The sequence below is a fragment of the Lepidochelys olivacea genome (genome assembly GCF_965140295.1).
Source record: "Lepidochelys olivacea isolate rLepOli2 genome assembly, chromosome: 13".
Classification (NCBI taxonomy): domain Eukaryota; kingdom Metazoa; phylum Chordata; order Testudines; family Cheloniidae; genus Lepidochelys; species Lepidochelys olivacea.
In genome coordinates this window covers 8,426,418-8,451,653 of record NC_140423.1, presented here as the reverse complement: position 1 = coordinate 8,451,653, position 25,236 = coordinate 8,426,418, and the positions used below count along the sequence as shown (strand labels likewise).

Genomic DNA, 25,236 nt, shown 5'->3' with positions numbered 1-25,236 from the left:
AAGCACCAGTGCCCCATTGGTTCTACCTTTGCTGCAGCCAGCTCGTATATGGGAAAACAGATAAATTCTACAGGCGGTCCAATGGAAAAGCTAGATTCATAGATTTACAGATTTTCAGGACAAAAGGGACCATTAGATTATCTAATCTGACCTGTGTATCACAGGCCATCACAGAATTTCACCCAGTTACTCCTGTACTGAGCCCAATAACCTGAGTTTGGCCAAAGCATACTTTCCAGAAAGGCATCCAGGGTGGATCTGAAGGCTTCAAGAGATGGAGAATCCACCACTCCCCTGGGTAGTTAGTTTTAATGGTTAATCACTCTCACTGTTAAAAAGTTTGTGCCTCACTTCTAATTTGAATGTATCTGGCTTTAACTTCCAGATGCTGGTTCTTATTCTACCTGTTTCCACCAGATTAAAGAGCCCTTTAGTACCCAGATCAGATCTCTATCCCCTTTGGGACATTTCTCACACAGCTGCTGCCAGGGTCCTGGGTAGGAGGAAGAGGCAGCTTGGGTGCCCTTGACTCTCTGCCTTCCTCCAGGAACTTCCTACGAGTGATCTGGGTTCAAAAGGAGTTTACAGACCACTTTCCCCATGTCCCTCAGTCCCAGGAGCCTCTCCCTAACTCCCAGCTCTGCTCACCTTGCCAAATCCGCCCACCATTGATTAACACTTCCACAGGGAACGTGGGATGGTTGGGCTGGTAATAGTGCACAATGAAAGCATAGCGACCCAGCGTCTGGATCCGGCTGTTAAACACAGCAGCAGCCTGGCAGGAGCAAAGAGTAAAGAAATCAGAGTTGACATACACTTTCCTCTTCCAGTGTAATCCCCATCCCTCTCCAATGCACCAGTATCACATCCCTTTCAACATGCCAGCAGGAGAATGCTTTGCACCACTGGGGACTCCGTCTCCCTTGTGTATGTGACATTCACAGTTAGCCTCTCCATCTTCCCGGAACCACCAAGCTCAGTTACTCTAAGGCAGAAGCTCTCAGGCTGTAGTCCATGGGGCCCAGCCTGCAGAGCCCTTGCTGGGAGCCTGCAGAAGGGGACTTTGAGAACCAATCAGAGCAGGATTGGGCGGTGAGGAGGGTCCATGTGGATTATGAAGCAATCCACAGAACAAAATACTGGAGAAGCCCAGATGAAAGCACAACTGTGTCGTGGTTAATGAAGATGGAAGGGAAGGCCACAGGTGCACGTGTGAGTCTTTCTGCTACTTTGCCAAGACTTGCACAGAGCAAGTGCATGCCTACGGTGCAACCATCTGACACAACAATCCCATTGCCACTGAGAGGAAAAGCCCAGCCCAGCTGCAGTCTGTCCTCATTACCTGGGAAGGCTGCAGGAGAATGAACTCTGCTGAGGAGTCCACTGCAGTCGGAGGCCGAGGTGATGGCTCAGTGGGAGTGCCAGCTGGAGCCACTGTGAAGATGTGAGTCAGGGGAAAGTCTGGAGGGATTGACAGAGCCTGGCCTGCTTCCAGGACAATGGACTGAGAAAGCTTCAGAAACCTTGATGGGATGCAGGAACTACTGCACCAGAGGGAGAAAACACAACACATGGGATCACTGGCAGTGGAAAGAGAACTATAAGCTCTGGCATGAGAGAGACTTGCCTATAATATCAATCCAGATTACCCCATGGCGAGGAAGGAGCCTTTACAGGGATTCCTTGGGGCCTTTACCATATGTAGCACTGAGGGAGGGAGAGGAATCCTGTATGGCTAACTTAGTGGTAAGTGATGAACAAGAGTAGGAATTCGGACACACTGAATTGCTGTTACAGAATGTGAGCAAGTCTCAGGAAGGCTATTTCACTGGAGTGATACATGGAGTACATCCCATAAGGGAGACCATCTAGTCTAGTTGTGAGAACACAGGGCTGGAGAGCTGGGTTCTAATCCCAACTCTGCTACTGGCTCAAGTGGGCAGGTCACTTCACCTCTCTGTGCCTCCATCTTTAAAATGGGGATAATATTCACTCTCGTAGGTAAAGTGCTTAGAGAAATCATGCACTCCGTTACCTGGAGGGTGAGAAGGTTCCATGGAGGCTGATGCAGTGAACCTTTGGCTCAACATATTCCATGGTGAATTGTCCATAAGGTATCAGGTACACTTTATACTACAGCACCAGGAAGGAAAGAGAAGAGTGGTAAAATGAAACCTTCTGCTACTTGAAGCCTAGATTTGCTCCTTTACCCCCACCCCTGATCCCTAAAGATCAGGCTGAATACTCTAAAGACCCCCTCATAGACACTTTACTGTAGCTGCAGACCAGTGCTGTAGGGCCCTGTGTTTGGTGGAGGGCAGAAGCCAAATGTGTCTGAATTCAATTGCTCTAAGGCAGGGGTGGGTAAACTTTTTGGCCCGAGGGTCACATTGGGGTGTGAAACTGTATGGAGGGCTGGGTAGGGAAGGCTGTGCCTCCCCAAACAGCCTGGCCCCCGTCCCCATCCATCCCCTCCCACTTCCTGCCCCCTGACTGCCCCCCTCAGAACCCCCGACCCATCCAACCCCCCTGCTCCTTCTCCCCTCACCACTCCCTCCCAGGACCCCGCCCCAAACTGCCCCCCCAGGGATCCCACCCCCATCCAACCCCGCCTGCTCCCTGTCCCCTGACTGCCCCCCAGCCCCATATTCACACCTCCCCAACAGGCCCCCCCCAGGACTCCCACCCCATATCCAACCCCTCCTGTTCCCTGACCCCCCCAGAACCTCCGCCCCATCCAACTGCTCCCTGTCCCCTGACTGCCTGCTGGGACCTCCTACCCAACCCTCCCACCGCCGGCCCTTACCATGCTGCTCAGTGCAGCAGGAGCTCGCAGCCCTGCTGCCCGCATGGCGGCAACGATATGGGGTGGGGAGGACAGCGGGGGAGGGGCAAGCCTCCCAGGCCAGGAGCTCAGGGGCCGGGCAGGACAGTCCCGCCAGCCAGATGTGGCCCATGGGCCATAGTTTGCCCACCTCTGCTCTAAGGCAAGATTTGTATATGCCTCAAAGTGATTTAGAGCAGTGGCTCTCAACCTTTCCAGATTACTGTACCCCTTTCAGGAGTCTGATTTTCTTGCGTACCCCCCAAGTTTCACCTCATTTAAAAACTACTTGCTTACAAAACCAGACATAAAAATACAGAAGTGTCACGGTGCACTATTACAGAAAAATGGCTGACTTTCTCAATTTTACCATATTATAGAATAAATCGATTGGAATGTAAATATTGTACTTACATTTCAGTGTATAGTATATAGAGCAGTATAGACAAGTCATTGCCTGTATGAAATTTTAGTTTGTACTGACTTTGCTAGTGCTTTTTATGTAGCCTGTTGTAAAACTAGGCAAATATCTAGATGACCTGATGTACCCACTGGAAGGCCTCTGCAAACCCCCACGGGTTCGCGTACCCCTGGTTGAGAACCAGTGATTCAGAGCTTACATCCCATTTTCAGAAGTGACTTTGGCAGTATGTCCCCTTCCATGGTATCTCATCAGAGCATGTTGACCCACTTTGCAGAGTATGGGGGAATTCAATGTAGACTTTTAGCTCCTAAGTGACTAAGTCCCATTTTCAGAAGGCACTGAGTCCTACTGACTTGAAATGACACTTAGGCTCCTCTTTTGAAAATGGGACTGTTACTGAACATCAGTGGGACTCAAGTGCTTAAGTCTCTTCTGAAAACGGGTCTCAGGGTTGTCCATATAGAGCCTTAATGCACAGCAAGCCAGCGTGACTCCACAGTGCACTAGCCAGCCATGCACTAAGTTGCGTGTGGACCCTGCTGCTGTGCATTACAAATTCTGCAGTGCACTTTGACCTATTGCTGTCAAAGCACACAGAGAACTTTCAGTGAGCGGCAGGAGGGTCCACACAGCCAGTTAGTGCACGGCAAGCTAGTACCCTGGAGGTTTACACTCCAGCTTGCTGTGCACTCACTAACTGTGTGGACAATCCCTTAGGGTCACTTAGGACCTAACATCTACATTGAATTCCTCTATGCTCTGCAAAGTGAGCCTACAGGCTCTGATGAGACAGAATACCATACTGAAAGACACCATAAGAGAGTTCCGCAAAAGAACTCCTTTCGCCCTCGCTCCTTCAGTCCCAAATGCCCATGACACACCATGGCCTGGTGACCTGTCCATGAATTGTACTATATACCCCCGACTACATCTTGGGTGTTTGGGGGTGTGTGTGTGAGAGCGCTCCAGGGCACCTGCTGGTGCTTGGGGCCTCCACTGTTGCTGGGTGGAGACACCGGGACCACCACTGCTGCCTGAGGGCGGTGGGAAGGAGACACACCGCCACTATTGCTGTGGGGGCTGGCCCCGGAGCCACCTCAGCTGCTCCAGCGGCCTTGGGGCAGGAGCGCCAGCAGGCTGCAGAAGTCACGGAGGTCCTGGAAAATCACGGACTCCGTTACTTCTGTGACCTCCATGACAGACTCGCAGCCTCACTCATGTTATAGACAGAGTTACACACCGTGACTGATCTAACATAGGAACATCACCCTATTCTCCAGGTTAAGTCCTGAATCTACTGGTTCTCAGCCTCCTCCTTCCACACCACCTGGAGCTGAGGGAAGCCACACAGCTGTCCTTTGTAGTGAGGTCTTACCAGGAAGAAGTGGGCTTGATCTGCAGTGAACCGAACGGTTCCCTCTGTGGTAAGTTCAAAAGCTGCCAAGCGATTCTGTGAATCTAAGACCATCCCACGGCAAAGGAAACTGCAAGACAAAAACAGAACTCAAGGATGGCCCTAGGCAGAGCCATAATTCATTTCTTGTCTTGCCAGATATACATTCTTGAAGTTATTTATATAGAGCTGAGGTAAGTCTTTGAATGCCCGCTTGGGGTAGTCACAAGAACGCATTTCCTAAGGATATCCCAAGCCTTTGTTTCCTACTGCTAAGGTCACAGTTTGAAGTCAAACATGAGAGCAGCTCCCAGACAAGGCACTCAGTCTGTGGATTACATAAATATTGTCTAGTGCTTGGAGCAGGTGACTCAAGTACAGGATTCGTCTTTTATTTCCAGCCGCTCTCTCTTGCTGGGATTCCGTCAAGTCACTTAGGCCCAGATTTTCAGAACTGGGAATGCATGTGAGATAAGCAAGCATCAAATTTGCAAGTGCATCGGCCCTAGCTGCAGCAAGCATGCAGAAAAGGGGTTCTGAAGGTCTGGGCTGCCTGCGGCCCACTTTCCCCACTATCAAATGGGAGTGACAATGTGCCTACCCTTGGGTGATGGGGGGTTGCGAGATTCAAGCTGTTACCAAGATCCCACGGTGGGTACTGCACCACCATGTGCCCAGATACAATATTCTCATTCTGAGGCACAAGGCTGAACGTTCTATTAGTGCAACAAAGTAGGAAGCAACTGAACAGAGAAGCTTGTCCCCTCACTGTGCAATGCAGGAGAGGGACGTTACCATATTCACTACAGCTGCCCCTTCACTCAGCCGCTTGTTCAGATCTGGCTTCGTACCTGTAGTCACATGTGTGGAAGGTGAGTGATCCCTGCTGGGTGGCTAACTGCAGGGAGCTCATTGCTACGCTGGCCCTCTGCACAGCACCCTTGTTGGCATACTCCACCAGCAGTACGTATCTCCCAGGCTGGGGAACAGCAAGCTGCAGCTGGACCTCCACCTGGGTGGGAAATGAAAATATGACAGAGATACACTGCATCTCACCTCCCTCTACTACACACACAGCTTACCAGTGCTATGTACCAGCTTTCCTCTTCCTGACCCAATACACTCCAGGGACCAAAATGATGCATTGAGATAGCTCTCAGTGGGTGCATACCACCCCCCCCAGCCACACCATATCTTCCCGCTGGGGGCTACATCAGTGAGATTCTTAGGTGCACAGGCTTCAACATATTACTGTATGGACAGGCTAAGAAGGCAGTGGGCCAAGTTTTAAAATCCCAGCACAATGAGCACACACCCCACCCCCCAGCCCATTTACACACCCAGGGCAGAGTTTGCAGGGGTGACTACATGGGTGAGCAGCACCTAAACACACACTCACACGAGCAGCTTAATGAGCTGCCGGAGGAATAGAAGGACGTGTGGGCAAGTTTCTGGAATAGCCATCCCAAGATATTTAAAGTACAAGCTCTCTCAAGGGGACAGCCGGCACCTTTGGTCTCACAGGGCTGAAGGGTGAAATAAACAAGCTACTCACGTCACCGCCGCTGCACAGCGCCATCTGTGGGTGCAATGGGGTGATGCGCACAGTGGGACAGGGCCTGGGTAAGCTGTTGTCCAGCCGGCACACCATGTCTCCTCCAGCCGCAGAGGGGAAGCTGTCCACAGACAGGTACTTGTACAAGAGGCAGCTAGAAGCGTTAGGAAAGAATTTGTGAAGTTCTGTTGTGAGCGTTGAGTCCAGGTCCCAGGGAGCAAAGCAAGGGCTCCGCTGCTCTCGAGAACATCCTGGCCTTGGACGGAGCAAGAGTTTGTGTTTCACTGGCCACGGCAGCCCCCCCGCTCGCATGCTGTGCTGTTACAAGTGCCTCAGATCTCCCTGGGAGGGTCCACTTCTAGGGGCACACTGGGAAATCAGTCTCCACAGCCCGTTCAGCCCTGGCTGGCAGTCTCCGCAGGGGGACCATGGGGGACGGTGGTGTATGAGAAATGGACGCCTGCCCATTAGGAGTTGAAGAGGCTGGCAGTTCACTTCATGTTGGCCAGCAAATGCTGCTTATTGCTAACAACGTTCCCGGGCTATCGACCAAAGCTAGAAGGGAACGGGGCAGTGCCCCCAGGACTAACCCTTTGAGCAATCCAATGACCTAGGCATCCCTCCCTCCAGTGCAACACCGGCTCCAAAATCCTATTGTGTCCCCAGTGAGATTGGGTGGGGCCCTGCCATTAGGTAGAGGAAGCCATTCAGCCTCAAACTTTAGCTGCTCCTGTTCGTTATGTTCCATTGCCACAATCAAAACCTCTCCCCACCCAGCCACCCTCACCCCCGAGCCCTGCAGACTCTTGCGAACACAACACTCCTCCATTGGCCTGAATGGCAGGCGAGAGGCACCACAAGGGTCCCGGGGTAGTTAGCTGCTGTGGCTGACTTCTTCCAAGAGCCTAAGCCCACCCCCGTTTGCCCAGGCTCCCCTAGTGAAGGGAGATCCCTGGTGCCTCCCCCACAGAGAGCAGCTGCTGACTGAATGGGACTGCAGCCCTGCACAGAAGGGGGCAGTCTACGAGTTCATTAGTACCAGAGGGTTAAGAGGGCTGGGCAGACCCCAAATAACACAGATCACAAAGAGAGGAATGGAGTTCCTTACTTCTGACTGGCTTGTTCAGGGGCTGGGCTGTAGGTACACGCCTCTGTGACCTTCAGCTGCAGGATAGGCGCTTCGTAGTACGAACTGGGGAGCAAAACCAGATAGTCCTGGAATGGGGGCGGAGAAGGAGGGGGACAAGTTGAGTGTGACTCTGTTCCTCGGGAAACTGCCAGAGTCTTCCTTGGAGGAGGGAGAAGGGAAAGGGCCTTACCAGCAGTATGCCCTCTGCCTCTACGATCAGAGACCACACAGTGGGGTTCAGCACAAAGGGCTCCCCGAAGCTGTTCTGAGGGACGGTGACAAAAGCTGGTTCGGTGCTGGGAGCGAAGATGATCTGCTTGGTCTGCTCAGTACCTGGGGTGGGAAGGACAGGAGACTGTGAGAGGGCACAAGCTCAGGGCGGCCCTGAGGGGATACCGCACAATGGGCAGCAAGCGCGGAGGATACAGTCGGGGAAGTTACTCTGTAAATGTGGCTTGGGGGGAACCTGGTTTAGTCTCTCAAGCAGCGTCCACAGCGGATGTGCTGGGGTCCCACATCAGACAATGATAGAAATAACCCCCGAGCAGAATCTGCTCAGTGAAAAAAAAACCCACTAACTTCCCTACTGCTATTGCTAATCTGTAGCTCTCATCCAACGCTGAATAGCCCATACCCACCAGCATCCCACCAGCTAGAGACAAAGAGAACTTATTTACTATGAAATTATTCAAAGACGAGTGACAAGAATCAATCAGATACACCATACACAATGGAGAATGTTTTGCTGCAAACTCTGAGAGCCTCCTTCCTTTCCCCACCTACCGACATTCCACAGCTGGAACTTAAGAGGGCAATTTAATGCAACAGCCTTCCCCTAGACTTCAGGCCCCATCCTTCTCCCACTGAAATATTTTTGGCTAAACTGACCGTCCATAGATGTTTTAAATCAATTAACTATGAGTGCGATCACAGCACAGCACCTAGTGTCAGAATGGCCACCGGCTAGTTTGCAGGTTCAGGGTTTTTTTTTAAAAAACACAGATGAGCTGAGGCAGGAGACTGCGAATTTCACACACGTGTTCCTCTGACTGTCTTTGTGTGGTTCATTTATAGCATGGCACGCAGCAGGGGCGAGCGAGGGTAGGGCGAAGGAGCATGCTACTATGACGACTGTTTAGCCGCATCCAGTGTGTGGACAGTGCAATTAACTCAAGATTGGACCCTAGATTCCTGAACCATAGCACTTGAGTGCAGCACCATTGAAAATGAGGACAAGGAGGCATGTGTGTTGGATGCCTTTGTGAAGGGGCAGCTCAGAGAATTTGCACCTCTGACCATAGGAATTATTTCGGGTGCAAAAAAGCCCAAACAAAAAAAAAAACCACCTCAAAGAGCAGGAGCAAAATGGTGTGAGAAAATTATACCCACAAAAGAGAGGCCGTGTCCCTTTTGAAAAGCGTGCCCTATATTCGGAGCTGTCAGGGAGTGAAAGGGCTAAAAGCTTGCTAAACCGAACGCTGCAAGGGACTAACTTGCTTCTAGGCCCCTGGTCTTAACACTGGCAGCCCCTTCCACACAGAAATGAGGATGGCTCGATGTTTTGGAGATTACATGGCTTAGCAAAAGGGCTGCTGTGCTGGGTCCACTCATCGGTCCACCAGGCTGGGAATATGCCTCCTGCACTAGCAAATACTTGAAGCATCCAAGGGGAAAAAGCCACAGCGTTATACAGCAAGCCAGCTGTAATCCTTCCTGACCTATGTTGTGATCAGATTACGCCCAGCAGCATGTGAGTGGATGACCCTTCTCTTAACTTTCCTGTGTAGAAACGTAACTGGTCGTATAATTATCCAGCTGCTTTCTTCCTTTTTTTAAAGCAAGATCTGGGCATGTCAGGCCCTGTATATATCCTCCAGCTGCTCACTTTACAAGGTAAAGCAACATTTTCTTCTGTGCCAGCCCAGTAGTTCCAAATAAACAACAATATTTTCTACTCAGTGTCACCTTTCATCCCAGGATCTCAGACCATGACATCAACATTAGAGAATTAAGGAACCTCCTCCCTCGCCGGGAGCATTATTATGTACAGATTGTGAAACTGAGATACAGAGGTCAAGTGATTTGTTCCAGGTCACTTGGCGAGTCAGTGGCAGGGAACACCAGTTTTGTATCTCCCAGCCCTGTTTTTTAATCCATTAGACTGGAAATCCTCATGGAGGTACCAAACTGTTCAGCACCAGCCATCCTCAACCTAGCTCCTTGAAACAGCACTCAGCTGACGATGAATGAGTAGAGACTGAATGTAGCAGATGGGAAGACATGCTAGGGTGGGTGCAGTGACGTTCTCTTGCAGGGTCTCTGTGAGAACTGCCCCACTGGGCTAGTTCTCCTGAGGAAGAAATCGCTGCAGCTGGCTTTGAAACTTGCTGGCTTTCATGGTACAGATTGTCGAAGGGGCCTCAGACCACCCTCTACAGTGACTGCAATTTTCTACGTACGTGGCAATTCAAGAACTTCCCTGCAGAGACAGTTTAGCTAACCTCTGCCAGCAAATGCACTTTGCAAATGGACACTGGAGTTCCCACATATGGGAAAAAAACCTGCAGACACAATTTTGCCAGAAAAACACGTGGCACCAAGTGGTTGCAGAGACTCGCTCTTCAGAAAAGTAAATGCAAAAGGTGGCTGCGCACGAAGACTGGAGCATAATTTTACTGTTCCTTTTCCTCACCAGGCTGAGCGCTTGCCACGCTGCAGAAACCAGGAGTCACTTTGCCATCCTGGCATGGGTAGAGTGGGCAGGGATAAGCTTGACTCAGTTCCAAGTCATTCCTTGTGGAAAACCAACCTATAGGGTTTAATAGGGGCCATGCCAATATGGGTCTATAGGAATCCCTTAAAAATCTGACAGAATTTAATAGAAAGGGACAACTTTTCTATAGGGTTTATTGAGCCAGCCTATAAAAAGTAGTCCTTGTCTATGCCATCCTATGGGACTGTTCCAGAAGGGACACAATCAGTCACTGGCCGCCTGGAATACCTTGGTGGCAGCGTTGCATGCTGCCATGCGGGTATGACAGCAGGTTTCAAACGCCAAGCTTGGGAGTGCAGGGGGGCCAGAGGCAATGCCCAGCTGCTCTCCTAGAGTCTCCTGCTGTCACTGACAGCCTAGTGCTAGCAGCCCTTCCAAGGCACCTGCCAAATCACCCTGCCTGAGGGAGAGGAGCCACCCAGCAAAATCGTGCATTGTGGAGAAGGGAGAGCAGCACAGGAGCTCAGACAGTGAGGTCTCACAGAGAGGGCAGCTCTGGTGAAGCAAAGAGCTCCAGGAGGACTGACACTCAGGTCAGGCGTGGCAATGCTCATTCCTGGGGCGTGAGCTCCAGAAAAGAGAAAGCTGCTGCTTGGGTAACAGCCCAGGGGAGAAGCAGACGGGCTCTGAGCTGCCAGAAAAGAGAAAGCCAATGACAGGCGCGAACCCCAGATCCCATCTCCTGGCCTAGCTGAGAGGAGGCATTAGCAGTAGGCTGTGTGCGCGTCTGTGCATGTTAGTTAGCAGGGAGGTAAAGCCCTTTTATCCTCTTCCGCAAAAAAACAAAACCATCTGTCCCCGTGTGCTCTTGCCTACACGTTGCTGATTCCTGGTACATACAAAACGTAGGTCTCTGCCTTTCAAGCCGTCTTTGCTGGCTCTTCCTTTCCCTGCCTGCACAGGATGGGTTATCGGAGCCTGTGCAGCCAGCTTAGAGCCACTGCCAAAATGCAAATGGGAAACCCTGTTAAACACCAGCCAGGCCAGGCCACCTGGCACTTCTCAAAGGCCAAAAAACAGGTTCTTCCGCCATGTCCTTATGAATCAGGAAGTGGGGGTCTGGTCTCCCGCTACTGCCTCTGGCTTTAAAATGCAAGGCGACGCGCTCTGATGGTAGAAGGCGGCTGTAGGGAGTGTACAGACAGGTGAAGCGCATCCCTCTCCTGCATGTCCTGGTACTTCATTCACCAACCGCCAGTGAAACATGGAACCGAAAAAATAAACCCCGGGTCCGAATGCTGATGTTCGGACCTGGTTCCACCTGTGTGGCCCATCTTGGACACGTAGCTACTCCTCTCAGGCTCTGCAAGGGCCTTCCGGGCCATCCTGTCCCTTCGGGGGCACCAGGCAGGGAAGCCTCATCTGAAGTTATGCTGCCTCCTCCCATACCGGCCGAGTCGACAAGCACACGCCCCTTGGGGCCGTGGCTGCTGCGGAGCCGGCTTGTTAAATGGGGGAAGTGCCGCCTCAGTCCAGCCCTCGGCTCTGGAGGGCAGGAGTTCCAGAGTGAAGCCATACGGTGATGTCCACAGGAGACTGCAGGGGGAGGGGAGGAAGCAGCAGTGGCGTGGGGAAGCAGTGCGGGACCCTTACCTCTCCTTCGTGGCTGATAAGCTGTAATTTTGCCATACACAGTGGCACCTCCTGAATTAATATACCTCAGGATGACATGGAATAGATAGAGCTCTGCCTCCTTCACGTCTACCGTGATTCTGACTTTACTCTGCAAAAAGCACAAGCACATTGGGCACACATCACTGTGGGGCCGGCACTGGGCCCATCACCCGTCCTGTGGGAGAGCGGTACCTGCCTGCCTGCCTGCCTGCTTCTCTCTCTAGTCCCCCTCCCCTCTGCATGACACAGAGGAGCAGCTGCCAAGACGCCTAGGGCTGGCACGCTGGAGGAGCTCAGGAAGTCCCAACGGGCGGTGTTTCGGAGGGGTTGCAGAAAGCGGGGTTGTTTTGGTTAGTCTCAGAGTGAGAAACGCACTTACAGTTGCCACAAACATTAAACTTTCCTTCCTCAAGGACCGAGACCCTCCCTTCCACACTGGCCGGCCCCCGGTTGACGTAGCGGAAGACGATGCGGAACAGGTCAGGGGAGGTCACATTGAGAGTCACCACTACCTTGGGCTGGTGGGAGAGAGAAAGGGGAGAGAAGCAGAGCAACACCTTAAATCACCTCCACCGCCAACAGCCACCAGCCCCAGTGCAGCAGCTCGGGGGACTGCTCCCTAAGCAACATGCCACAGCGCAGGAGGAGTCAAGCAGCCACGCAGCCTAACAGGGTGAAAAGGGCAGCAAGAGAACGCGTTGCACAGGTGCTACCAAGTGCATTTTACAAGCACCTACCTATCCTCCTCCCTCTCCGTGCTTTTCACGGGTGGGTGGGCGGGAGAGGTGGAGGCAGGGGGCATGCACCAGGAGAGCAGCTCCACCTATGAGACACTCTCACACGCTAGCGTTTAGGTTGCTTGGCCACAGTGTTTAACTGGAGAGCGTTCCTAGCTGTCAGCTTTGGAATGGAAGCTGACTAGCACTGATGGGTGCTGTTTGGTGGAGGGGCTATTTTGGGGGGCATATTCCAAGCTAGGGAAAGAGGTTACTTTAACAAAAGGTTTGACTCCATTTTTAACGTAACATGGGTTTGGTGCTTTGTACTACAGTCAGCCCACAGGCGGCTCCAAGGCCATCTGTCTCTGTGCTCATGGGTTCGCCACCCAAATGTCTGCAGAGAGGCTGCAAATGGAAATCACAGAGTTCTCTCCTACACTTGAAATACTACCAACCAGCAATACCGACTGAAGACACCCCCGAGAGATGTGTCCACTTATTCAAGAGCTGCCACGTGGCCTTGATTCAGAAAAGCATCCCTGTCTCGGAAAACACTTAAGCATGTGCTTAACATTAAGCACATGCTAAAGTCCTATGGACTTTCACAGGATCTAAGCACATGCTTAAGTGCTTTCCTGTGCCAGGGCTCAAGGGACCAAGAGGAGGTTTGCCAATCAAACCCTCCATGGGCATGATAAACTGGCTGTGATAAAGGAGGGCCGTTCCCTTGAGAAAATATACTGGCAAGGGATGCTAAAGACTAGGTTTTAGGGTTAAAGCTCCACGGTCACAGCTCCACGGTCAAGGGCACATTGGAATGAGCTTGCACGGAAGAGGGGCAAAAGCCACACACCTGCCTGACTTTTAACGCCAGTGGAGTCTCTAATGCAGCCAGTGGATACCAAACAAAGCCAGCAGCAAAGTGAACAACTCACTTAACAGTCTTTGGTTGCTCGGCCTGGGATTTTCAAAAGGAGCCCAGAGGAGTTAGGTGTCCAGCCCGCACCAGAATACTGTGGGAATCTGGAGCCTCACTCCCTTCAGCCCCTTTGAAAACCCAGCCTAGCCTAGCAACAAAGCAAAGCAAAGAATTTTCTAGCTGCAGGTGGAGAGAGAGCAAGGGTCAGGATAAAGAACCCGCTACACAGGACAACCCTGTATGGCTGCTATATAACCGCCCTGTCCCTCCTCCGACACACACTCAACATTCTGATAGGGGCGGTGCAGATGGAAGGTTCGCAGAGGGAAAAGCTGGAGGGAGTAATGTGAGTGGCTGGTACAGCTTCGCCCCTAGGGACCATGTAGAAAATCATCTACACTCAACAACAGTCCAGTCAAAGCAGCCACAAAGGGCATAAGCTGCGTAGGGTAATGGGGAAGGAGTGGCTTCCTTCTCGGGGTCGGGGAGAGGGAGTTACGTAGAGCGTGGCAGGAAAGAGAAGAGCAGATGAAAGGGCCCTACGGAAACCTGCGGGCATTGTATAGAGAAAGCCCCATAGGAGGCTTCCCAGTAACTGGATTAGGATACATAGATCATACAGCCAGAAGGGACCACTGTGATCTTCTAGTCTGACCTCCTGAGCAGGGCTTCCTGAATTAGGATATCTCCTCTCATCAGTCTATTCCGTCTCTAATGCTACAGGAAATATCTGCACAAACAGACTATATTTACACTGCACTGTTTGTTCTGGCCACCACATGACCTTGGGTTTAGAGCAGCTCTTTGGGTTAAAATAAGACGCACGTCTACAGCGCTTCAAATGGTTAGCCTTCTGCGTCCTCTCCTGGTAGGGAGCCCAGGCTGGGGCTAGGCCCGTAAATCATACCTGAATGGGAGACATCTGAGCATATCCTCTCCAGCTGAAATTCTCAAACTCCAGGGGGTTGTAGCCAAAGCGAACGGCCCGGCCATCCAGCGTGGTGCCTTCTTCCAACTCTAATTTCAGGTGGTGGAGGTCAGGGAAATAATAGTCCCTTGCAGGCCTGGAGAAAGAGAGTCAATAGGTATAATTACAAGCCTGGTTTCCACAGTCCAGGGAACTCACTTCACACTACTCCCACGATTGGCTGCATCCTGGAGGGCCCCCAAGAAGCCAGCAAATGGGATGGTGTCTGCACCTGTCAGCTCCATATCAATGCTGTATGGGACTCCCTCTTCCCAATAATGGGGAGAGAAGCTGGAGTGGAGTTTACTTCTTTCCAGCTGTTCAGGGATGGAAGGGGCAGGAAAGGAGGGTCCCCAACAAGGGGTGAACACGCTAGGGTGTAGATGTGTGGCAGCAGTTGTGGTGACAGAGGGTGGGAGGCATGCGCAGCCTCCAGAGTTCCAAGGCCATGGCCCGCTAGCTGGGGAGGGGGCGCTGGAGAAGTCTCCAGCTGAAGGAACAAGGAGCGAACACACCAAGCAGCTCTGTAGTGACAGCCAGCCTCTTACAGGGTGCATGTCGGGCCTTGTGTATTCTGCCTGCAGTGACAGGCTCCGGTCCTCGCGTCGCACGCCGTCCCGATGGACCCACCAACGTCGCACCGGCAGCCTGTGGACAGGAAACACGTGTTTACATTCCACGGACATTAATGAGCTCCGAATAGCACTAATCAAAGTCGCACGCCAAAGGGTGGGGCCACCGAGGTCTATTTTTATTCCATTGTATCCATTTTCATGTTGGCTCGGACCCTGCTTGGATCAGCTTCTCTTCCAGCGCAGCGCTGAGCTATTTCAAGACTGCTGGTGGCTGCTGAGAAGAACACAGGCCTGCCAATCCTCTCAGTGAGCCCTCCAAGCTCCGACCTGGCCTCTAAACCCAAACCCCTTCAGCAGCCCTGCTCACCGCCGATCCCCCAGCATCGCCACCGCTGTAGCGCATCACTGAGGGGGAGGGCATTGCGCAGGGCGACAGGCAGCGGCAGCCTCTGCTGCTTCGCCTCTGATCACCGGCATTAATGTGCACACAGGGAAACAGAAGTACAAGCTTGTAAGGCAAGTAGTAAAGTCCAGGCATCCACCCTCATCTGGTTCCCCTCCCATCCTTAGTGGGAGGGGAGTGAACGAGTGGATCATTTGATCCACTCCGGTCAAAATCAGGTGCTCAAATTCTATCACTTCTGGTAGAACAGCCCAACCCTCTGCTCTCACCCACTTTGTTTTCCAGGCCTCCGTACTCTGTCCCACAGAACCCAGACATGTAGCTCCTCTGCTCGGTTTTCCACCAGCTGGCAGATCTAGCACCTCATGAAAGAGAGAAGGGTACGCACCTTGACAGCCAAAGTAATTTGCATGGTCCAGGTTGAAGGATCCATCCTTACACGTGGAACACAACTGGCCGCAGACGCTGGGTTTGCAGAAACACTGCCCATTGTCCTAGGAGACAACCAGGTTAGTCAGCGCCCCATGGGTGTGGCTCTGCCCCTCCTCAACACTTAGCACAACCAAGCCAGCATTCGAGAGACGAAGGATGGTGCAGTAGTCAAGGAGCAGGTCTGGCACTCTGGAGACCCAGGTTCAATCCCCAGGTCTGTCAGAGCTTCCTTAGGAAAGCGTGAGACTAAGCTCCCTGCTTGTACACTGAGCTAACAGCACTGCCCTACCTCACCGGGTGTTGTGAAGAGAAATCCAGTAATGACTGCGGGGTGCTCAAACGCTAACACAATGGGGTGGGTCCTGGTCCATGAGTAGGGCTCGTAAGCACTCCCGTAATGCAGCCAATAAATAATACTGTACTGGGGCCAGATCAATACCTAAGGTTAGACTATTTAACAGCATGGTGAACATACAAGAAAGGAAGCACTTGACTCCCCTTACAAACAGCTAAATCCTTGTTATAATGTGCCCACTGCCACAGACTTAATGGAAAGCAATACCATTTTACCTAGGATAGGCAAGCAGTATGGGGTGGGACGGGATAGATCAGTGGTTTGAGCACTGGCCTGCTAAACTCAGGGTTGTGAGTTCAATCCCTGAGGGGGCCATTTAGGGATCTGGGGCAAAAATTGGTGATGGGTCCTGCTTTGAGCAGGGGGTTGGACTAGACCTCCTGAGGTCCCTTCCAACCCTGATATTCTACGATTCTATGCGAGCTGCCTTGGGGAGATAATTCGGCCTTGCCTCACTGAGAAGTGTCTGTGCTGTTACAGCTACACCATTGTAACTGCCCTGGGGCCTTCCCCCAATGCAGATGCACTGCCCTGGTGTAAAAGGGGGCTGGGGCCAGAGCAAAATCACGATTTGCACAAGCGCAGCGTGTCTACACCGGGGTTTGCACTAGTAGAGCTGTCTCGGGGCACCACCACCACTGGCTAGAATTCCCACTCTCGACAAGACTTTAGTGACGATCCCTTAACACAAGCTACCATGGAACATTCCTTAGGAAAACCACAGTCTTCATCAAGTCCATGGGCAGCAGGATGTAGCTGAGGTCCACCATATTATTCAGAGGACTTTACCTTTCCCCAGCCCCGCAGATACAACAAAGACCGTGACGGCTACTGAGAAGACTGCACGTCTGCCACCCCTGTCAAATAACTCTGCAGTCTCCCTCCAAGGTTTCTGCCAAAGATTTTCCAGCTAGCTTGGGCTCTGAGTGGATTACTACACAGTAAGATTGCAAATTCTTTGGGGTAGAGACTGTCTTTTTGTTGTACAGCACCTAACACAAGAGGGCCCTGGTCCTTAGGTGCTACTGCAATACACACACAATAATAGGACTCTTCCATTTCTCGTAGGCCAAAGCACAAACTCTGAATGACCGTATGTCTTCTTCCCTCAATCCTGATGTAGGCTCTAAACCAGGGGCGGGCAAACTTTTTGGCCCAAGGGCCACATAGAGGTTGCAAAACTGTATGGAGGGCTGTGCCTCCCCAAAGAGCCTAGCCCCTGCCCCCTATCCGACCCCCTCCCACTTCCCGCCCCCTGACTGCCCCCCTCAGAACCCCTGACCCATCCAACCCCCCTGCTCCTTCTCCCCTGATCACCCCCTCCTGGGACCTCCCACCCTGTCTCCTAACTGCCCCGATCCCTATCCACACCCCCACGCCCTAACCGCCCCCCCAGGACCCCACCTCCATCCAACCTGCCCTGCTCCCTGTCCCCTGACAGCCCCAACCCCTATCCATACCCGCCGGGACTCCCATGCTTATCCAACCCCCTTGCTCCCACCCCTGACTGCCCCCCGCCCCCCACAAACCTCCGCCCCATCCAAATGCCCTCTGCTCCCTGTCTGCTCCCCGGGGCTCCCTGCTCCTTATCCAATCCCCCGGCCCCCTTACCATGCCACTCAGAGCAGCATGTCTGGCAGCCGTGCCGCCTGGCCGGAGCCAGACATGCTGCCCTGCAGAGCGTTAGCAGCACTGCGAGGTGAGGCTGTGGGGGAGGGGGAACAGCAGGGGAGGGCCCGGGGGCTAGCCTCCCCGGCCAGGAGGTCAGGGTCCGGGTAAGATGGTCCTGCGGGCCGGATGTGGCCCACGGGCCGTAGTTTGCCCACCTCTGCTCTAAACCCAGGTCCTCATGCAAGTCCAGGCTGCTGCGCCACATCAACAGGATGGAGAAGATCGAGGGGGTCAATGTGGATAAATGATCTCTAGTTTCTGCTCGACAAAGGGCACTCAGAACTCACCGGTGCAACCTCTGAGCAGACAGCGTCAGGACAGGACACTGTATAAACCAAGAGTGGTTCTGCGGGAGCCAGGTTTGGAGAGCTCCAGCTGTTACACACATGAAGGGCTTTTTTCTAACTCTAAAGGGAGCATGTGGGGGAGAAGGAAGGGGAGGGAATCTAGTTCTACACAGGGAACTTTGGGGGTGATCTTACTTGCTGACATTCTGCAACTCCACTGATGGTGCCCTTGGTATCACACTGACAGCCTGAAGAGAGAGAGAGAGAGACAGACACTATTAAAAACTCTCAGATTGACACCAACGTTCCTTGCAGCAGAGGAAACCAGACATGATAGAAGCCAAGAGGATGGAGAGAGGAAATACACCAGCTCTTGGCTTCTGCTATGGATTGAAACTAACCAGAGTAGGACAGACTAAGGGCTGGATTTTCAGACAGCCTCAAGCTTGCCCTGGATGTTGCACATGGACGTTTGTAAGCGCACATTCCTGTTTTACGCACTTAAAACCTGTATTGGTGTGAAGTCTGAGGGAAAGGCTGAGTTTGATCCTGGCAGAGAGCTGGCAAAACAAATCCTTGGATCCATTCTTTTCTAAAGGGTACCAGGTTGGGCCCATCCCTCTGTTAAATGTGGATCACAAAATCAGTCCCGTCACTTGGGATGCTAACTCTTCGTGTCATAACTGAAGGTGGAAATGATGGGAATGGAGAAAAGGGAATCATATCTACTCAAATGGAGATGGCCTCCCAAGGCCTAGGTTTGGGCCTTAAACCTCTAGAGGAACGGACTGCCTTCCAAAGACTCCTCTTATATGTAAGTTCCTTACTTGTGCATCCATGGGGGTTATCTGGAGTCAGGTTCCAGTAGAGCGGTTTGCACCGGTCACAAGCTGGACCTTCGACATATGCCCGACACGCACAGGAACCCTGAAAAAAGAGGGGAAAAACAAGGATTAGGCGAGAATGCCAGGGGCTCAAGCAGCATCACAGAACCTGCAGCTCAGGGGACAAATGAGAGATCTACTTCTCTGCAGAGCAGGAAGCTGCCGTTCTCTGCATTGCACCTGGAGCAGAGCCTGTGACACAGTAGGAAATTCTGAGACCAGAGAAGAAAAACAAGTGAGGTTTGCAGGAAAGGAAACCCAAAGCAGCCCACAGAGACTGAGGGGCACATGAAGTACTCACCGGAGACAGGGAAGGGTCTGCAGTTGCTAACCCTGCTGGGTTACAGGAGCCCACTGCAAGAAAAAGCACAGCTTGTAGCAGGTTTAAAATAGATCCCTTAATGCTCCGAGTCATCCTGTGCGTACACGGAGAAACTGTTCATGGAGCAGATTGGGGGGGGAGGGGGGAGAGGTTTTCTTTTGTGTTTAAGCTTTCGCTGGGTTGATGACTGGCCTGCGTATTTATTAGCGTGTTTTTAAACACAGTGCTCCGAGTGTTGGCCGGTACAGTCAGCTGGGCTTGAGGGTGTAGAGAGAAGCCCTGGACGAATGTGCTGTACCAAGTCATGCAGGAAGAGGAGGAAGACAATGCTACCTTCACAATGTGGAAATCCATATGCCCCTGGCATGCAGGTGTCACAGCGCAGTCCAGCCACTTTGGGGCGACAGCTGCACTGTCCAGTTTCCTGATCACATGTGCCGTGGAGAGCGCCCTCTGGGGAGCACTGGCAAGCTGCAGGTGAACAGGGAAAGGTGGGCAGTCAGGCTGAGAGCTGCAAGGCAACAGGGACTCACGGCCCAGATTAAAATAAAAGCATTTGTTTTAAACAGAAAACAAAGCAGGAATGTAGTTCTTTAAACACTCCCATCCCCACCATGCTTGGTGCATTTCGGCTAGAGGGCGCAAAGTGGGGATAAGATAATGCAGTTTCCCGCAGAGTCAGCAGCCTCGGAAACTGAACTCAGGACTAGTAATCTGAAAACATGAGGGTCCACTGCCAGAGCCAGACTGAGCCCTGTTAGCTCAAAGGCGGTAAGTGACATATATGTGGTCCATAGAATGGCTCGGAAAATATTCCCTCCTCTCCTTCAATAACATTTTTACCCAATCTTTCTTTCCTTTTTTTTTTTTTTTTTAAATAATTTGTCAACATTTCCCAATTTCCACTTTCCAGTGAAAAACCAAACATTTATTTATTTATTTAATTTATTTATTTTCCAGAAACCCTTGATTAGGAAATGCCACCACAGTGCCTCCTGGAAACTGTAGTTCAGACTGCCTCACGCTACCAGTCTCACCTCTATGGGCTAGGCTCCCCAGCTAGACTACATTTCCCATGAGTCACCAGTCTCCCCCTCTTGCTGACCCACCATGGTGCATCCTGGGAGATGTAGTCCTGCTGGGAACCTGGCCCATAGAAGAAAAACAGGGGCACTAAGCTACCCTCTCTGCCTGACTCTCTCTATAGCTAGACCAGCCAATTAATAAACCTCCTCAGACATGAGGTATAAAGTTTAATTACAACAAATGTTTTACTTCAGCGGACACATGTCTCTCACATTCAACGTTTGACAATTAAAATCAAAAGCACACAGGCTAGTGAGAACAACAAAAGCCATGTAGTTTATCACATACATGGTGAGGGCCAATTACACCCAACACCTGAGAGCAGCATTCAGTTGTCAAGGCCTGGGGCCACGAGTTCTCAAATAGCACCCGTGGAACATGACGCACCGGGATGGGCCAGCGTGTAGTAATGAGCTAATAGCACAGATGCAAAAATATTTGCTAATTTAGAACAAAAAGTCCTGGAAAAGAGCTGGGAAATGATTGTGCTGCTTCCTGCCAGGAGCTGGGACTGGACAACAGGAGATGGATCACTTCACAATTGCCCTTGTCCTGTTCGTCCCCTCTGAAGCATCTGGCACCGGGCACTGTGGGGCTAGATGGACCATCGGTCTGACCCAGTAGGGCCATTCTTACGCTCCTGGATAACCTGCTTCTCTCTAATGCATATCGAAATCTCACTGCCCTTTCAACTTAAATGTCACCCAGCAGACGTGTAGCCGTCGTCAACTAGCCTGGTCCCAGACAGATTCAGCCCTCTCGCTTCCAGTCACCTCTCAGATGCTTGTGGACGTATTTCTAGTAAGTGTGCCAATGTCTTTGACACCTAACTGGCCTCCTCCAACAGCAAAACATCCTTAGTATTGGAAAAACAATGGAGGATTTTCAAATTCCGGCTTACTGCCCTCTCTCAGTTCGTCTATTTTTTAAATCCCATTTGCACTTCAGCTGTTATTTCTTTCATCTAAAGAAATAAAGAGGCTGCTGCACCCCAGAGACACAGTTTGATCCCAGCCTCCAGGCTCTTCAAGGGCATAGTGCCGGCATCACTTTTTGCTGCGAACGCTAAGCCAGCTGGCTGCCACCCAGGCTTCTACATTTAGCACCATGCAAAAGGCGCGATGCTGCTGTTTTGTTGCTTCAGGGAAATTGTATCACAGAACATTTTTTTAATGAGCGGTAAATTCTTGCTGGGAGGCACAAGTGTACATCTGGCTTTCCAGTCTGATTGGTGGCGGGGGCAGAGAGGGAGATTCTGCCCAGGGCATGACGGGGATAGTTAATAATACACACCACACTGCAGCCACCTGCACTCATGCAGGAGCATGATTCATATGAATAGCACCGCCCTACGCGCTTGATCCAAAGCCCTTTGAAGTCAATGGAAAGACTTCAATTGGCTTTGGATGGGGCCCCACGCAAGCAGACCCACTGAAAAATCAGGGTTGGATGGGGGAGTTGCATGAAATTAACAGGCCTGATTCTCATTTAATTCTCACCCCTTTTCCCTTACTGTAGCCCCACTGGCTTCAGCAGACTTCCTGTGGATTTAGGCTGGTGTAACTGAGAGCAGAGTGAGACACAGTGGGCTCGCACGCACAGTAAGGGGCTACTCGTGGAGTACAGGCAGCAGCACTGGGCTTTCTGGGTACATCTCCACTGCAATAAAAAGCCCACAGCACTGCCTCAGAGCCCAGGTCAGCTGACTCAGGCTCATGGGGCTCAGGCAGGAGGGTTACAAATTGCAGTGTAGAAGTTCAGGCTCTGAACGTTTACACTGCAATTTTATAGCTCCGCTGCCCAAGCCCCGTGAGCCCAAACCAGCTGACCCAGGCTAGCCACAGCCATGCCCTTGGTCTTTTATCGCAGTGTAGATGTACCCACAGAGGGCATTCTGATCCTGGCAGAGGATCTATCCGAGTGATGTCACAGCTGGGGAATCCAGAGAGCAGGGTGTTAATGAGAGGTGTGCATTTAAAACTTGCTGCAACTAAACCTTTTGGCTAAGGGATAAAAACCAAGTATAAACACTTTGCCTTCAGAGCAATTAAAAAGAAGATCTTCATCGCATTTTATAAACGCTTTACAAGCCGGTCGTTTCCTGGCCTGTCTGAAGCTGGAGGGGGTTCAGTACAATCCCCAGGGAGGCCTGCGTTTCCTCAACTGGGCTGGTGGGTTCGGTCTCTTGGTTTTCCAGCATTCACAGTCAGCAGCTAAGAACAGCTTTGATGCGCTCGAGCCATGAGAACTATCAGGCTGGCTCTGTCAGAACGGCCCTGTGTTTTGATTCTGCTGGGGTTTGCGCCCTCGAGTTTTGCTCAGAGAACTCAGCTGCAATGGTGGCTTTACCTCAAAATTATGCAAGACCTCAGAGCTTTACACAGCTTCCGCTTGAGGCCAGAAATCCCTCCTCAGCACCTGAAACCCGGCCCAAGTGGAGTGATATATATTTGCGAATCCCGCCTTAAATCTTTGGTTCTGAAGTGAAATCTGAACATACAGTTTGGCATTTTATTCTGAAAGCACAGCACAGCTCAAAACATGTTACTTGAATAAGATACTTGACTAGAGATGGTCAAACACTGGAACAAACTGGAATAATTCAGTGTGCATTTCTCCTTCAGTCTGTGCTGGTTTTGGGGGGAGAGGGCTATAATTCTGGATTTTGGTATGTCCCATGGAAATTCAGATCTGTATTTTGCAAATCCAATCCTAAAACACTCCATGTATCTGGGGGCTGGGACACCAGAATGGGCGAACCTGGGCCCTTGTAATTAACAATTACCAATGAACTCTATGGGACAGACACCTTGGCCTTTGGATTAGCATTAGCAATTGAGACAAGCTGCAAGAGAAAACGCTTCTGTGGGAGAACGTATTTATTCCAATAGGAGAAGAGTAAGTAATAAAAACTGACTCCTCCAGTAATAAAGACCCAGTCTGGATTCTAATATAAAGCTGGGCCCTGGGGAGATGAGAGAACAGGGTGGGGTCAAGCCAAAGCAATGCAAAGCATGTAGCAGCATGTATCATTCCCCGTCTGGAACACACTGCTTCTACTCTGCAAGACCATAAGCAAAATCTTCCATGTGAAGGGAGTTACTCACGTGTGCAGCTGGGGTACCCATAGAATCCTGGTGCACACTGGCTACAGGTGTGCCCGGCGTAGTTAGAATGGCACCGGCACTGACCAGCTGGGCTACAGTTGTTATCCACTGAGCCCCGGGGATCACAGGAGCAAGCTGCAAAAGAAGGGCACACGAATAAAGAGAGGTTTGAGAAGGGGGACTAGCGAGCACAGAGACAAATAATCAGACCCGAGTCTTTTCATCTCTGCATCACTAGTTGTGTCAATCAAGCACAGATTTGTAGCAACCCAAAGCATTCCCACTGGATGGCTATTCAGCGATCCAGGTGAACTGAGTGACAGTTCTCGCTCTTCAGTTCTCAATGGACAAATCCCCACTTCACAAACACACACAAAATTCACTGCCGTTTTCATTTATTTGGCCCCATTGTTAGCATCTGCGGTGGGACCTGGAAGCGGACCACTCACAGAAACGGTCCTTTTGGAGCAGAGTCGGAGATTGAGAGATGGCGCAGGGCGAGAATGTAAAACTTGTACTGGCATTATCTGTGCAGACCTGTCATTCCGCTCCGAGGGATCTCTTCGGTATTGTTCCCCAGAACTAAATTTCCTTTTAAAAAACCATCACAGTACCATGCGACACTTCTCCCTGAAGTCGCATCCAAACCAGGAAAAAAGCCTCCAGGATTTTACAGTCCATTCAAAGCTCACCAACAGGAGGAAGTTCAGTAGGTTAATGTGTAAATACAAAAAAAAAAACCATGCTTGGAAACAGTATCAGAACAGGAGTTCCATCGAGAAAGACGGACTGATAATGACAGCTCTGTGCTCCAAACACTGACACCATTAAGGACATCCAAGTCTGCACCATTTATAAGGCAAATCAAGGGGGTTTGAGCCGAGATTTTAAAAGTGACTAGTGATTTTGGGTGCCCACTTTACAGCACCTCTAAAGGGTCGTGACTTTCAGAGGGTGGGAGCTCAGCACTTCCTGTAAGTCAGGTCCCACTAAGGGGTCTCAAGGCGAGTACCCAAAAAACGAGGCCCTCAAAATCATCTGCTGACACTCAATCCCATCCGCATCTCCTCCCCGCCCCCGCAACCCATCGTTTCCACCATACCTTGGCAACGAGGGTAGGAATGATATCCCATGCTGCACTGATCACAACGAGGCCCATCAAACTCAGGCCTACAGAAACATCTCCCACCTGAGTCGCAGCCTCCTGGCAGCGTCCCAACAGCACTGCACCCGCACACTGCAAAGCAGAGAAAAGCCCGTGGGGAAGGGGTCGGGAGCTACGTCACCCAGAGCACGGAGCAAAGCTCAAGGTACAACAGGGAGGAAATTTTTAAGCCAGAGTGAGAACGTTGGCACTAAGTGCCCAAGACGAGTGTTGGATGCACTGCTCAGTGCTTGAATACTGAGAGTTTGCATCCCTCCACTAGCTCCCTTTTCTCCATCACAACAAACTGTTTCTCTTCACTTTCAAGGTCCTTTATGGCCTATCCCCACCCTATCTACCATCTCGCACAGCCTAGTGAGATGTCAACTCCCACCTCCCCATTGGCCCCCTGATGTATCCATTGCCCATTTGTTACATTTTCACCCAGCTGCCCAAGCCTTGGGAGGAACTCGACATAAACTGCCGTACAACTAATGCATTTGCCTTCTCCAAAACCCTCCTGTGCTGTGATCCCTACACGGTTAGGCCGCTGGTGGGCTGAGATGACTGCACTAATATTGTCTCGGTTTCCTTGTTCTCCCCACTTTGTCAGTATCCACCTACTGGTCCTGTCTTATACCTAGACTGTAAGC

The 25,236-nt window shown here is 51.4% G+C and overlaps 1 protein-coding gene across 2 annotated transcripts in view; it reads right to left on the bottom strand.

Moving 5' to 3' along the window:
* LAMA5 (laminin subunit alpha 5) overlaps window positions 1–25,236 on the bottom strand; it is a 166,300-nt gene that overhangs the window by 45,682 nt on the left and 95,382 nt on the right. The window contains exons 14-31 of one of the 2 annotated variants that reach the window (XM_084645460.1): window positions 24,542–24,676; window positions 23,440–23,574; window positions 19,580–19,717; window positions 19,226–19,278; window positions 18,868–18,967; window positions 18,236–18,288; window positions 15,684–15,789; window positions 14,866–14,965; window positions 14,258–14,414; window positions 12,092–12,230; window positions 7,516–7,658; window positions 7,305–7,411; window positions 6,197–6,350; window positions 5,493–5,653; window positions 4,624–4,732; window positions 2,036–2,133; window positions 1,343–1,544; window positions 649–775 (exon numbers count right to left, since the gene is read on the bottom strand). In XM_084645460.1, coding sequence (XP_084501586.1) covers window positions 649–775; window positions 1,343–1,544; window positions 2,036–2,133; window positions 4,624–4,732; window positions 5,493–5,653; window positions 6,197–6,350; window positions 7,305–7,411; window positions 7,516–7,658; window positions 12,092–12,230; window positions 14,258–14,414; window positions 14,866–14,965; window positions 15,684–15,789; window positions 18,236–18,288; window positions 18,868–18,967; window positions 19,226–19,278; window positions 19,580–19,717; window positions 23,440–23,574; window positions 24,542–24,676 — 2,217 coding nt within the window. The remainder of the gene's footprint in view (window positions 1–648; window positions 776–1,342; window positions 1,545–2,035; window positions 2,134–4,623; window positions 4,733–5,492; window positions 5,654–6,196; window positions 6,351–7,304; window positions 7,412–7,515; window positions 7,659–12,091; window positions 12,231–14,257; window positions 14,415–14,865; window positions 14,966–15,683; window positions 15,790–18,235; window positions 18,289–18,867; window positions 18,968–19,225; window positions 19,279–19,579; window positions 19,718–23,439; window positions 23,575–24,541; window positions 24,677–25,236) is intronic. The other variant, XM_084645461.1, reaches the window with a different exon arrangement.